The sequence below is a fragment of the Strongylocentrotus purpuratus genome, unplaced genomic scaffold (genome assembly GCF_000002235.5).
Source record: "Strongylocentrotus purpuratus isolate Spur 01 unplaced genomic scaffold, Spur_5.0 spur5_scaffold_18, whole genome shotgun sequence".
Classification (NCBI taxonomy): Eukaryota; Metazoa; Echinodermata; class Echinoidea; order Camarodonta; family Strongylocentrotidae; genus Strongylocentrotus; species Strongylocentrotus purpuratus.
Window position 1 is genome coordinate 5,999,640 of NW_022145603.1, and position 14,270 is coordinate 6,013,909.

Genomic DNA, 14,270 nt, shown 5'->3' on the forward strand with positions numbered 1-14,270 from the left:
CTGTCTCTTGTATGCGGAACTCTCTCTGTCTCTTGTATGCGGAACTCTCTATGTCTCTCACTTGCCTGCACTTTCTCTGTCTCTCGTATGCGACACTCTCTCTGTCTCGCGTATGCGTGCACTCTCTCTCACACACACACTAGTGCACCCCGTCTCTTTTTCAATGTCTAGTCACCTATTTCTTGGGATAAGATCAACTAAATTCATGATTCAATTAAAATCTATTGTTTTTATTATTATTATTTCCATTGTTTCTTTATTGCAACATATAAATGCAAGACAAATTTTATTTATATTTATTTTAGACATTCAAGCGATCCACAAATCATTTTTACAGGTGATTGAGACACTTTGTAATTGTATATTTCACTATAAGCAACATAATGGCCAATTTATACATACATATTGCATCATCGTAATTAGTACATAAAAGGATAGCTACCGAATAATTGCGCATTTAAACAGTTCACACCTTAGCCTAACATTTGTTGTTGTTTTTCCGTTGGAAAATAGAAGAAAAATAGTCTACTGGGTACTTTTCTAGGAAATACCATAAAAATATGGAGAAAATAGCCCCAAAAATGTCTTTCTTCACATGTGGCAAAAGGACCAGGGTTGTGGAAGTAATTGTACATGTACATCAACGGAAAATCAAGACAACTAAATCACAAAACACAGCCAATGTGATAACACACATGTAACTACTTATTGAATGTCACTTACATATCAAGGTATTTATTTTTCACTTGGTAGACATCTTTCTCGATGTTTACAAAAATAATGTATTATCGTCAATCAATGCCTTTGGATTACAGCTGTAATAAAAATACCATTGTAGAGTAGAACGATATTAAAAGAGATAATTAATATTGTAAAAATAGAGATATTTATTGAAACATATTGTACTGTAGATAAGTGGGAAAATACACAATACACTAAATAATAAGAAAATGATTGGCGCTAGTTCAGAAGTCTCCAAACTTTGACCCATAACTACGGCGCGCGCACCCGCACCTGACCGTCGGTATGTAATTGTATTGCGCTTCAGTTTGCCGTAAATCCTGTGAGAAAGTGCAGATTATAAGTCTTCCTTTTTAGGAAAAATACTCTGAAAAAGATAAGAAAATTGACACAAAACAGGTAACAAACATATCGACTTTTAGATCATGACCTTTATTTGGACATTTGATGAATATTTACTTCATTTTTGGTATGTTTTAGTAGGGTATCTCCACGCCAGAGTTATGGGTCAAATTTTGGATAGACTTCTGAACTACCGCAAATAATTAACAAATTACCAAATTACATTTAAAAAGTAACAAATGAATAATCATAGAGAAAAATAGAAGAAATTATAGACTACAGAAAAGAGCAAACAAATAATAAAGCAAAGCAAAATGGTACAGTTTCATAAAAAAGAGCAAATTCATGAAAATGTACAGATATTTAATAGCTTGATATACTTGCTGAAAATGTCAGAGGTAATAATGTCAGAGGTAAAAATGTCAGAGGTAATTAAAAAAAAGGTCTGAGGTACAACAAAATGACGGGGTAAAAATCAGTGGCGTCGTAATATCTCGGCACTTTATCACACAAAATGTTGAGACGTTAGTTACTGGGTTAGTCTATTATATTCCCTTCTTCCATATCATAATGTATATTTCATAAATGACTGTGTATCAATGGATTGTACTAATTTGTACATGTCCTGAAGATAATACAATGTGTAAATAAAAGTAGATAAAAGTTAAAGAAAGAAGAAAACAAGGCATCGCTGAATTAATGACTGCAGAGAATCCTTCGTTATTCTTTCTCGATAAGCATAATATACAACCATTACATTTATTCAACCTGTATTAAACATGCTTATGTTTTTATATTTTTTACCTCTAGACATTTTTACACCGAGCCTAAAAATGACAGGACTAGTGTACCCTGATGAAGCCAAAAGAGATTCCCTTTCCTTCTGCCTATCATGGTGCAGTACTGAATGACAGGCAGGACTCTTTCAATCTGCGTAGACCTGCAAAAATAAGAAAAGATAAACTTAAAGGGATCTTTTAACAATTTTAGATCTGAGATGCAAGGCCTCACATGTTATCAGTGTCTGTGATATGGTGTAATAGTGAAGCCCTAAAAAAATTCTGCTTCAAAATGATCAAGAAATGCCTCAAAAAAGTAGAAATCTTTGAGTGACCTGTTTTACCATACTCGTCTTCCCCAATAGACTGTAGTGTTATGAAAACCATTTGGCAAACGCAAAATTTGGTTTCGATTTCCAATCATAACTATCTTGATAATTAGACAGGCGATCATCTTGTAAAAGTCATGGGGTTCCTGACTGACCTAAAGGTTTATAATTATCATTGCAGCATGAGCTAAATTCAGGATTTTGTTTCAGAATCTGAGACAAAGTCACCAGATCCCTTTAAAAAGAAGGTTGAGTCCTGGGAAGACGTGAACAAAAAATTGTGAGCGTTATCATTGTATTATGCAAGACTAGTGTAGAAGAACATCAGATAAAAAATGTTCCCTGAAAAGCATGGCTCTACAAAAGCCTTAATATTCTAAATATGGCTTGTAACATAAAAATCAGGACAGATCTTTATGCCACATGTTCGTGTACCCCATATACATCTTTCTGTGTACAGTGCTTGTAACTTTACCAAGACTGGGCCAAATTTCTTATCATTTTTTTTGGTGTACCATGTATAAACCGCACCCCCGACTTTGAATTTTTTTCGGCGGCAAAAAGGTGCGGTTTATACATCATTAATTACGGTAGTACCTTTTAGAGAACTCATTGTATATTTGTCAATATCTCTAAAGGATTATTAAAAAAATGATGTTACCTTCCGTTAATCTATGTCTTGGTACAGCAAACATTATCCGATACCAGCCGTACTCTCCCCCACAGTAACCAGCAGAGGGCGACAAACCAACCCCACCCTTCAAGAGGTGGAATGTAAGGCGCTTCTCCCCCTCCTCAGTGTCCTGCGAGAGGAACTAGGGATAATGATGAAAAAGAAAGTTAACATGACGAGTGAGATCAGAGAGTGGAAGAGGGGGACAGAGAAATACGTGGTAAGGAGGAGAGAGGGAGGGGGAGAGGGAGGGGGAGAGGGAGGGGGAGGAGGATAGAAAGATGGGGGAGGAAGTGGGAGAGCGGAGAAATTAGTTGGAAGAGGGACAGAAGGGCAACAGTGGGGGAGAGAGGGAAGGGGAGGGGTAGAGAGGGAGGGGAGAGAGAGAGAAAGAGAGGGGGACAGAGAGGTGAGGGAGAGAGGGGAAGGTTTAGAGTGGAGAGAGAGGGGGAGGAGAGAGGGAGAGGGTAAGATTTGGGGAGAGACAGGGGTGAGTTTAGCATGGGGGAGGGACAGTGGGAGGGGAGGAAGGAGAGAGAGGAAAATGAGAGGGGGAGAGGGAGGGGAGAGAGGGGGAGAAAGGGAGGGGGAGAGAGGGAGAAAGGGAGGGGGAGAGAGGGAGGAGGAGAGGAAGGGGGAGAGGTAGGGGAGAGAGGGAAGAGGAGAAGGGGAGGGTAGAGAGGGAGGGAGGACAGAGAGATGAGGGAGGAACAGGGAGAGAGGGGAAGGGTAAGAGTGGGGAGAGATGGAGGGGGAGGAGAGAGGGAGGGGGAGGAGAGAGGCAGGGGGGAGGAGAGAGGCAGGGGGGAGGAGAGAGGCAGGGGGGAGGAGAGAGGGAGGGGGGAGGAGAGAGGGAGAGGGTAAGATTTAGGGAAAGACAGGGGTAGAGGTTAGAATGGGGGAGGGACGGAGGGATGGGTGGGGTTGGAGAGGGAGAGGAGGAAGGAGAGAGAGGAAAATGAGAGGGGGAGATGGAGGACTGAGAGACAGAGGGGGGAGGGGGAGGGGGGGGGGGGAGGGTTAGAGAGAGATAAAAACTGCTCAAACTTTCCAGAGTTTCGCACTCCTGCCAAATTGGTTTTGAGATATATTAGACATGCAGTCAAACCTGTCTATTACGGACACACAAGAAATGGCCACTGTAGACAGGTTCTTCAAACATTATAGATGAAGGCTATATGGATGATTACTATAGCTGGTGGCCTTTATAGAGTGGTGGCTAAATCACACAGGTTTGAGAGTACTACACAGTGACCAAGGTGACTGCCAGTCCACCGCACACTATAACATCCTCATAACATCCACATTTCAAAGAAATGGCAATTTATATTGGTTCTGCATCCATCTCCCTAATTTCAGGTTCTAAATAATGATAAGAATACTAACAACTGGAACTTTTAGGGCGCTTAACTCTAAATAATAATAAGAATACTAACAACCGGAACTTTTAGTGTGCTTAACTCTTTGAGCCAGAATAAAAGCCAATTTGGCTTCAAATCGTAGACAGCCGCACTACTGGCGTGACGTCACTACGATTCTGAGCCGATTTAACTTTGTTCTTCTCCAAGGAAGCACTAAGATCCCTTGAAATGTCTATATCACTATTTTCGTATGACAATTTAGATCCTTGGTTAATTAAAATTTCAAGTTTTTGATCATTTATATAAAAATTATATTGCAAATTCTACCAAAATCAGATCGTAGTCACATCGCATAGTGTTTGTGTGTGCGGAGGGGTTAAGGCAACCCAAGCAGATAAATAGGTAAAATGCATCATTGTCTTCAATACAATCTTGAACATGCTCTTTACCTTGCCAAGGTTCGCCCATATGAAGAGACCAGCCTGAGGTCTGAAGTATGAAGCTCCTATCTCATCCAGGGTTTCCATGGTAATCCGACATGCATCTCTTATTCGTGAGAGGTTAGTAGGGAAGTAGGTACGCCTCAACCAATCTAAGAAGAGACAAGGAATACCCAAGCTTTATTTATTGACAACATATCTTCGCAGCAGAATGGCTGAATCGTTACAATATTTACAGATAATAGAGAATAAAAACTAAATTTACAATACAAAAGTACAACTACAAGGAATATATACATACAGAATAAGATATTTAAGAAAATTAACGTTGACGAGGCTACGTGTCTCTCTCGTGGCCTGACTCAGCCAATCGGGTATAATACGACTACGGACGGCACAACAGCAGTATTCACGTGCGTGCAACAAACAGGAAACCAAAGGGCGAGGAGAATTTTAGTCTGTTTCGTGAACGCTAGTGTACGCTAACCGTTTAATAATCAAGTCCCTTCGTTTACGTGCAGTTGTCCAAAAGAAGTTGTAGATGGCGTTAACCAGTATTTGCTACATCCCCTTTAAAGATTTGTGTTTGTAACAGAGAGAGTGAATATTAAACCAAAAGATAAAGATGATATCCACTCAAGCATTCATGCTTATGATAGTTGGCCTCAGCATTTATCTTGATTCTTTGATTTCCCTCCATAATTTCAAGTTTTCAAATTAAATAAATGTATTTTTTTGTTGTTAGTTGGTATTTCAGTTGTCAAATTGTATGTAAATGAATTATACTAGATACTATTATTGTTAATTGGATGATTTGTGTTTGATATTAATTCAGAAACATTGCTTGATAAAGACAAGTCTAATTAGCTATTAGGTCCCATACATTGTTTCATACAGTAAACAACCTACAAATAAAATGCTTCAGCAAATAATTAATTCAGGCTTGTTCAGCTATGGCAAGATAAACGGCTGAAAAAAAAAGGCCAGCACAGAGATACAGAGATCATCTTAACCTGTTGACTACTGAATTATTTAATTCCCATAGACTTAACACACGGTCTACCATGTTCCAATAGGCAAAGGGTTAAAAAAAACCTGAATGCTAAGGAAATTATTACAAGGGTTGGAATGCCCTTAAAGGGATAGTTGAGTTCTGTTGCAGAAGGCACTATGTACACAAAATATTTTTTTTGGTGAGATAATGAAAAACTGAGTGTCAAATTTGAAAGAACATACAATTTAAATGACAAAATCATCTTTGCTCGATCAAAATGGGTTCAGAGACGGCTGAAATATCAATAAATATAACGATTTCTAATATTTGGGTACCACCACAAATATTAGATAATTTGAAAAAGCCGTTGAAAAAACGAAATAGCACCTTTTACGTCATATTTCAGCCAATGCCGATGTTAGCTTTTTTGTTGGCATTTTTGGTTGCTTATATTACGCACAACCAACCGGCCTATGTATTGTTATTTTTAATTAAATAATGAATTAACGGTCACAATATTATTTTAAAGTGGAGCTGAATTGGTATGATCGTATTGGCTAAAGTTCACACATTTTGGGGTCTAAAATTACCTTCATAGCAATTTTAGGTTCTAAAAGGGCACTAGCAATGTCGTAGATTAGAATAAGAGCAATAACCATGCACTTTGAAGGCATTTGCAGTCTGAAAACAGAACTCAACTATCTCTTTAAGGCCCCTCTAAAGTGTTGGGAGCCCCAAATTCGCCAACAATTTGATGGAAAAATCAGGACATGTATCTACAGAACAAAGCAAAATAAAAAAAATCCACCTCTGGAGATGGGCATGCTATTGTGTTTTGACACATCTTGAAATTTCCTGAAATGTCTGGAAAAGACTGGTAATTGATGGTATTTGAAATAGAAGGCACGATCGATAGCTCAGTTGGTAGAGCAGTGGTCTTGTAATCCAGCGACACGGGTTCGAAACCAAGTTGATGCGCTAGTGCCCTTTGGTAGTGCCCTTTGGTAAGGCATTAATCCTCATTGCCAGGTCCCTCGGAGAGGACCTAAAGCCATCGGTCCTCTAATTGCTTACTAACAAGCTTTCTTAGCAGTCAGGTAAAATAACCACTACTACTTAAGTGTAGAAACACACCGGTTGAAATAGAAATCATCTGGGAGTGTCGTGGTCGAGTGGTTTAAGGCGCTTGACTGGAGATGCGAAGGTCGAGGGTTCGAATCCCGACATGGCACTAATATCCTTTGGCAAGATATTAACCTGCACTTGCTACTCTCCACCCAGGTGTCAAATGGGTACCCGGTAGGTTGCGGCCGTCATTGTTGGTCAAACAGCATGTGAGCGTCAAGTAACGCCCGGCTAAAATGCTCCCCAGGGAGTGGAGATTGTGAACACAGTGTGTGCGGGCAAGCACTGAATCCAATGACTGGGGTAATAATATATTTGTAAAGTGCTTAGAGACAGTTGTATTAAGCGCTATATAAAAATTAAATATCATTATTATTATACCTTTATCTTCTAGCATCTTAGCGGCGGCTGATTGGATGAAGCTGGATGCTTGCTGATAGTCATTCAGACTAACACATCTCTCAAGGACATCCTGGTTCCAGGTGTGTAGGACACCTAATGGAGATCCAGGAATACCAAAGTCCTAGAAAGAATGATTATAAAACTCAAATTAGAAGGGTACGTAGGCCAACCTCATATTTACGTTTCAAAGGGAGTGTAGCATGACGAGACTAGGTGTCTTTCCCGTGGCCTGACTCAAGGCCAATCGGGTATAATAGGACTACGGACAACGTAAGCAAAACTGAAGCGTGAGAAGAACTTCGGTCTGTTTCCGAATGCTAACACGTTGACCATTTATTCAAGTCCATTCGTTTACGTGCAGTTGTCCAAAGAAAGTCGTAGATGGCGTCAACCAGTATTTATCATGCTACATCCCCTTTAATAAAATAGCACAAAAATGAAAAACAGAAAGAAAGCTATGAATTTTGAATTTCTTATCAATAAAAAACTAATTGGCAACTCTGTGATGCCCTGTACATAATTTGTTTTCTTTTCTTTTTTCTTAGCTATTGATGAAGGAATATTTTTTTTCATGACGGGGGTTTGAAAAAAATCCGAAAAAAAAATCTTTTCGATGATTATCATGAACAATCGGAAATGTCCTTTAGAGACTAGTGATTTTTATCGGAATTCAGTTTTGCTTTATCTAGACTTAATAGTTTGATTTACAAACATGATAATTGGAAGAAAATAGATCTAATTTATATATACTATATACATTGAAGATATTTAACGAACAAGAGAGTATGAAAGAATATTTTAGAACACCATTTTCTACTCTGGTAATAATTGTCTATAAACCTAGTGACAACATGGGTTAAAGAGTCATTCTCAAATAAACCTCAATGAAAGATGAGGTATAAATGAAACACTGGTTAAAATAATTATGCAGTATGTTTAAGAAAATATGGTATTTTCCAAAGTATAGTCCTTCTCTAAACCCAAACTCTAAGTGATGAATATTACCAATAGTAACTATACAGTGCGTCCCAGAAAAAACAAAACCAAGAATTATTAGACAAAAGACTTCATGCCTGGCCGATTGTCAACGAAACGGAGTTAAGTCTTTTGTCGATTCTGCTTGTTGGTACGGCAGGCAGCCAGTGAAAACAAATTTGTTTGATACAATTATGGAAATACAAGCACTACTTTAAACAAACAGAACTTTGTTATTCCTACCTCATTTTTCCTGATTGAGGTGTCATATGAAAGAGTAGAAACTCAACTTTCTAGAAATGTGATTTTCTCTTAAAAATTCAGGACACCGCCCGCCAAATGACTTTTTGGTTTCCTCTCTTCAAATTGATTTTAATCACTCATGCATGGAATATGCATCATATGAGTTGCATCACATGAAAGAAGAGGGTCTAAGCTTTCCAAATATATGTCATTTATTAATCATAAATTCAACTAAGTTATGATAAAACAGCGATAATTCTCGGTTTTTCGTTTTTTCTGGGATGCACTGTACAGTGCAAAAAAGCAGCTTGACACTTTTTACTAAAGTTTCAGTTCGAGCACTGCAACTACAAAAAACCTGCTATAGTTCACCCCGATGGAGAGAGAGACAGCAGTAGATAAATGCCTTGTCTAAGGACATCCCATGTATCAAATTATCAAGTTTATTACGAGAATCGACACTTCAAAAAATATGATTTTTGTTGACATGTTGGTTAACCCATTGCATAGCAGTACAAGGTTCCCCTCAGACTTGTGGAAGTTCTGGTTCTGTAGCTTATTGTCACAGTGGGCAGAGGTTGATTAAAGTGGTGTAGTTCTGTTTCTCTTATATCTGTATGTGTTCCCCTCTTATTTGTATTCACTGTTTATATCTACATGCAAATATGTCAGTTTTAATTACATGTTCCCCTCTTATTTTTATTGCATGTTTATATCTACATACAAATAAGTTGGACTTAATTTTTGCTCTCACCATTATGATCATTAGATATTTTTCCCCCTTAAATAATGAACTATCAAAAATTGTAAATTCTGTAGAATTTTAACCTTCATTTGTAAGTCCCTTGAGAGACCAATGCCAGCAAATGGCGAGAAAAAATAGTGGCATGAATGGCCTGTCATAGTTTAAGTCCGACTTAATATTGATCTTAGTCTTTGTGAACCACCCACATGGACCTCTGCTCTTGCAGCTGAGTCTGGAATAAAGTCTTGAATTGATTTCACGAACATACCTTGCTGAAGCCATACAACATATGAGTCCTCTGTGGGTCAGGCACGGCCACTAGAGGGAGTCCTAGTACACTTGAGTTAGCTGTTGATTCATCATGGTTACTGCATTGATAAATCTCATCCATGATAACATGCAGGCTGTACCTAGAAAGATAAAGAAATATTGGACAGAGGAAGTAGTTGTCCTGGGGAGTGTTTCACAAAGACTAAGATCAACTTTAAGTTGGACTTAACTATGGCAGGCCGTTCATGCTACTAGATGCTCTCACCATTAAGATATTTAGATAATATTTTTTCCTTCAACAATGATCCATCAAATAATGTAAATTCTGTAGACCTCGATTTGTACGTCCCTTGAGAGATCAATGCCAGTACATGGTGAGAGCAAACAGTGGCATGAACGGCCTGCCATATCTAAGTCCAACTTCAAGTTTATCTTATTCTTTGTGAAACACAGTTGAAAGAGGTCTAGGCCCCACCCATAACACAATAAATTGCACTTTTGAATAATTGATTATGATTGGGTTAATAGTCAGCCCTAGCTGTTAACAATAGGTGCATGCAATGATGATCTTAATTAGCTATTACCATTTTGCAATTGATTACAAAGCATTGTGTTATGGGGCCCACAACCGAGTCCCTCATGAATTCATAATACCATTTATTATATTAACAAAAGCATTTTCTTCCACTTTTGCACACACCCCCCCCCCCCCCCCCCCTGGCTAAAATCTGCCTTAATCTTCACGCTCACCCTCCTTTTAATTTCTTAACTTCAACCCTGCACTCAACATTATTACGCTTAACTTAACCCAAGACCCCATTGCAACCCTTACCCTACTCTTCTGACGTAAGAAAACCCAGATATATTGTAGCGAGAGCGAACGTAGAAGCACCAAAATGGCATCCCTAAATACATCACAACCTCTTGGGTTTTTCCTCTATTTCGCCTTGCCTTACAAGACAGGAGACAATGGCACTGTAGAGATGCTATAGTGGAGTGGTTTGAACACTTCACTACAGATCCAATGGTCATGGGTTCAATCTGCGACAGGGTACTTCCGTCTTCAATCACGGCATTTTTGTCTATATTGCTTTTCTGCACCCAGGCGCGTTTAAAAATAGAACCTAGCCAGAGTACTTCCCAAGGTCGAACGGAGCATATTTTCTAACATGCAGGGAATAGCAAACAAATCCATTAGCCCAGGAATTACAATGTAAAGCACTAATAAACTCTACAAATGTGACTACAAAGTCTTACTTCTTGCAGAATGCTAGATAGGCCTGGACCTGTTCCTTAGTATAGACCAGTCCCAGCGGATTGCTCGGATTCACAAGAAAGACCCCACGAACACGGTGACCCTAGAAAAAAAAAGGAACATTCAAAAACACCTGTTACGTTGGTTACCTCACATTTGCTCTTGGCTTTTAATGTTTAATGTTTCATGTTTAATAAGAAACATAATAATAATTTTCCAGCAGATACAAAGAGCTGTCCCTTAATCAAAACAAATTATAAAGAATTGTAGAGATATGTTTGCAGATGTATTTTGAAGGAGTCAAGTGAACTATTATTTCTTAGAAATGCAGGGAGGTTATTCCTTGAACGGATTTCAAGCCAGCCTGTTTTTTGGGATTTGAATTTGGGAAAGAGAAGGGAAGGAGCTGATGTAGATCAAAGTGAATATGATGTTCTCTGATGCTGATAGAGGAATGGATAGGAGGTAATGCTGTCTGGCTCTCAACAAATGATATATAATGAATGTATGTCTTTCATGCACTCTATTGAAGTTCACAGAGTGCATGAACAGAGGTCTTACAGCACGCTGCATTTATTGCAAATGAATATTAAAGCCATCTCCCCCATCCCCCACCCTTTGACCCAGATATATGCGGGCACACCTGAACTTCTAAAGACCGGTAGTTTAAAAGGGCATCAACCTTCATCAGCATCAAAACAGGAAGACCAGGGTGCTACAAGAATTTTTTTCACCACTTGCCCTGTCGGGCAAGTGGGTTTTCAATTTACTTGCCCAAACAATATTTCCACTTGCCCAAAACTTTAAAGCGAAAAAGGACTCGAGGTTAAAGCATTTATTATCTCGTAATGATAAGTTAGTGTTTTAGATAGCAAATTAATGCACATACATGTACAGTGTAACTGTACTGAATAATAACCTAATATGTCAAAGAAAATGGTCAACAAAGGATGGTTGAAGGTTTAAAAAACGCATTTTATTGATTCTCCATAAATAATCAGATTCACATGAATCTCGGCAAGGTAGAATGGTTCAAGCAGGTTTAAGTTTTTAATATTCAGTCATGTAAAAAAGCATAATGACCCTGTTGTAAAAAATATGATACAAACATGTCATTAATGGTAGCCACATGTACCATGGTGCAACATCACATGTGTGTCTGTGCAAGCCGCTGTCATTTGGAAACGTAGGCTAATTTTCAGCTGTTAATAATTTGGGTCAACTCTTCCATCAAGAAACGTCATGTAAATAATGGGTAATCAACTATTTTAAATAAAGTACGGACATTTTTATTTCATCATTCACTGCTATAAATATCATGCCAAAATTTGTAAATTCTTACTAAATAATAATATTGAAGATATTTTACGATAAATCTCGGATAAGTATGCGAAAACTAGACTAAACAACGTCGCTAAAACCATGAAAACAAAACAACAACGGCTTATATTCTGAGGGTCTCGATACTATTATCAAAATGACTCGCTCGGTCGGATCTTGAGACCGCAGTAATAAATTGAAAACGAGACAAAAACATTCATCTGATTTATATGAGCAGCGAGTTTTAAATAATATGTTCACAATCATTAACAGTCATTATGAATAAATATCAAACATTTGACTTTTTGTACTTACTAGAAAATCCCTGTTGTTTATTCCATTCCGATTCGCACGTGTTCATTTCCCTAGAATAATGACGTCATATTTGGCGTGATTCAACCAATCGGCAATCAGAGAATAGCAAAGGCCTGTCGGTGCGGCCTGCAGAGCTAGAGAGAGAGAGCGCGAATAAGCTCGCAGCTGGTACGATCGCGCTAGCTGTCTCTAGCTAGCTCACGGCCGGCCGTGCGTGGAGGCGGAGCGGCATTCATGGCTTGAAGTGTCACTGTTGCATGCGCGCTGAGCTAGCTGAGCTGGCTAGCTGTCTGTGAAGTTTTTTCGAAATCGGAACGATCGCTTTTTTGCTTCTGGATTTTGACGACGGGTAAGAAGTTGACGGGTGAATGGTAGAGTTCTTGGACACTAGGAAATTACTGTAAAAGTATCACTTGCCCGAATCGGGCAAGTGATAATTTGATTTACTTGCCCGACGGCTCAATTTGGTTGCCCCGGGACGTCGGGCAAGCGGGTTTGTCGCGCCCTGGAAGATTGTTCAAAATGATAGTCATTCTGTATTCACAGGGTCATTTTCCATCATAAAGGCTGAGCACTTTACAAGAATATATTTAAAGAAAATGTAGGTGATATATTTCAATAAAACTAGGGTAATAAATTGATGGAATATTGGTACATAAAAGCATAATAAATGGTTCAAAGTACATCTTACTTCAAATCAAGGATCATGAAAGTGGTACAAAGATATTAACAACGACCATAAATGCACTGTTGCCAATAAATTTTTGTTTACCTCTTTACTGACATATCTAAACATATACCGGTAATATATTACCGGTATATGTTTAGATATGTCAATAAAGTTCTGTCAGAGTGCTCAAGGGGGGGATTTCAAAATGAACAAGGGAAACACTCTCGGCGGTCTCGCCTGCATAACGCAATTCAATATGATAAACCAGAACGTCAATGACGTAGCGCTCATCCGCATCTCGCAACAACAAATATCTTAAATTTTATGTGGTACACTTTTGAACTGGTCAAAAAATAAAAATTCGATGCCCTGGAAGGGACATAATTTCATTTCATTTGCATAAAGTACCATAAATAATCAATGGAGCAAAATCTCACTATTCTGTGTAGAAGTTTAGTGTACCAAAGTTAGCTCTACTATATAAAGCAAACCAAATCAAAATCGGTCGAGAAATGAAGGAGAGGAAGCCTTTTTTGTCATTTCAAATAAATTTGCATAAATTAGCATAGATAATGAATTTCACGATTCAGTGTAGAAATTTTAATTCCTCTCCTAGCCCTATCATATGAAACAATCAGAATCAAAATCGGTTGAAAAATAACAAAGAAGAAGCATTTTGAAAATCTTGATGTTGATGCCACAACAAAGTCTAAGTTTGTTGACCTTAAATGACCTTTGACCTTAACTTAGTGACCTGAAATTCTACTCACATGATTGGGGAGAGTTGATTACCCTATAGTCCAAGTTTCATTGACTAAGAACTTATACATTCAAAATTATATCAAAAATTCAAAAACTTAACCTTAGGTTAAGTTTTCGATGATGATGCTACAACATAGTCCAAGTCTGTTGACCTGAAATGACCTTTGACCTTGACTTTGTGATCTGAGATTCTACTCACATGATTGGGGAGACTTGATTACCCTATAGTCAAAGTTTCATTGACTAAGAACCTATACTTTAAAAATTATATCAAACATTCAAAAACTTAACCTAAGTTTTTGATGTTGACGCCGCCGTCACCGCCGCCGTCGCCGCCGCGGCCGTCGCCGTCACCGGAAAAGTGGCGCCTATGTCTCACTTTTTGCTACGTAGGCGAGACAAAAATCACCCCCATGGAATTACAAAATAAAGATTATCTTTTCTGTTATAACTTTTACACAATATTGGGTTTCAACTTTCAAACATTAAACCAATAGCGTGCAGGATTTCTCGCTCAAATTTTTCGGTG

At 38.4% G+C, this 14,270-nt stretch overlaps 1 protein-coding gene across 1 annotated transcript in view; it reads right to left on the bottom strand.

Annotated features, from left to right (window-relative positions):
- Nucleotides 1-209: 209 nt before the first annotated feature.
- Nucleotides 210-14,270, bottom strand: part of LOC585444 (1-aminocyclopropane-1-carboxylate synthase-like protein 1) — a 23,829-nt gene continuing 9,768 nt past the window's right edge. Inside the window, exons 7-12 of the mRNA XM_030989101.1 lie at nucleotides 10,677-10,777; nucleotides 9,418-9,559; nucleotides 7,166-7,307; nucleotides 4,675-4,817; nucleotides 2,853-3,006; nucleotides 210-2,023 (exon numbers count right to left, since the gene is read on the bottom strand). Coding sequence (XP_030844961.1) covers nucleotides 1,974-2,023; nucleotides 2,853-3,006; nucleotides 4,675-4,817; nucleotides 7,166-7,307; nucleotides 9,418-9,559; nucleotides 10,677-10,777 — 732 coding nt within the window. The 3' untranslated portion in view covers nucleotides 210-1,973. The remainder of the gene's footprint in view (nucleotides 2,024-2,852; nucleotides 3,007-4,674; nucleotides 4,818-7,165; nucleotides 7,308-9,417; nucleotides 9,560-10,676; nucleotides 10,778-14,270) is intronic.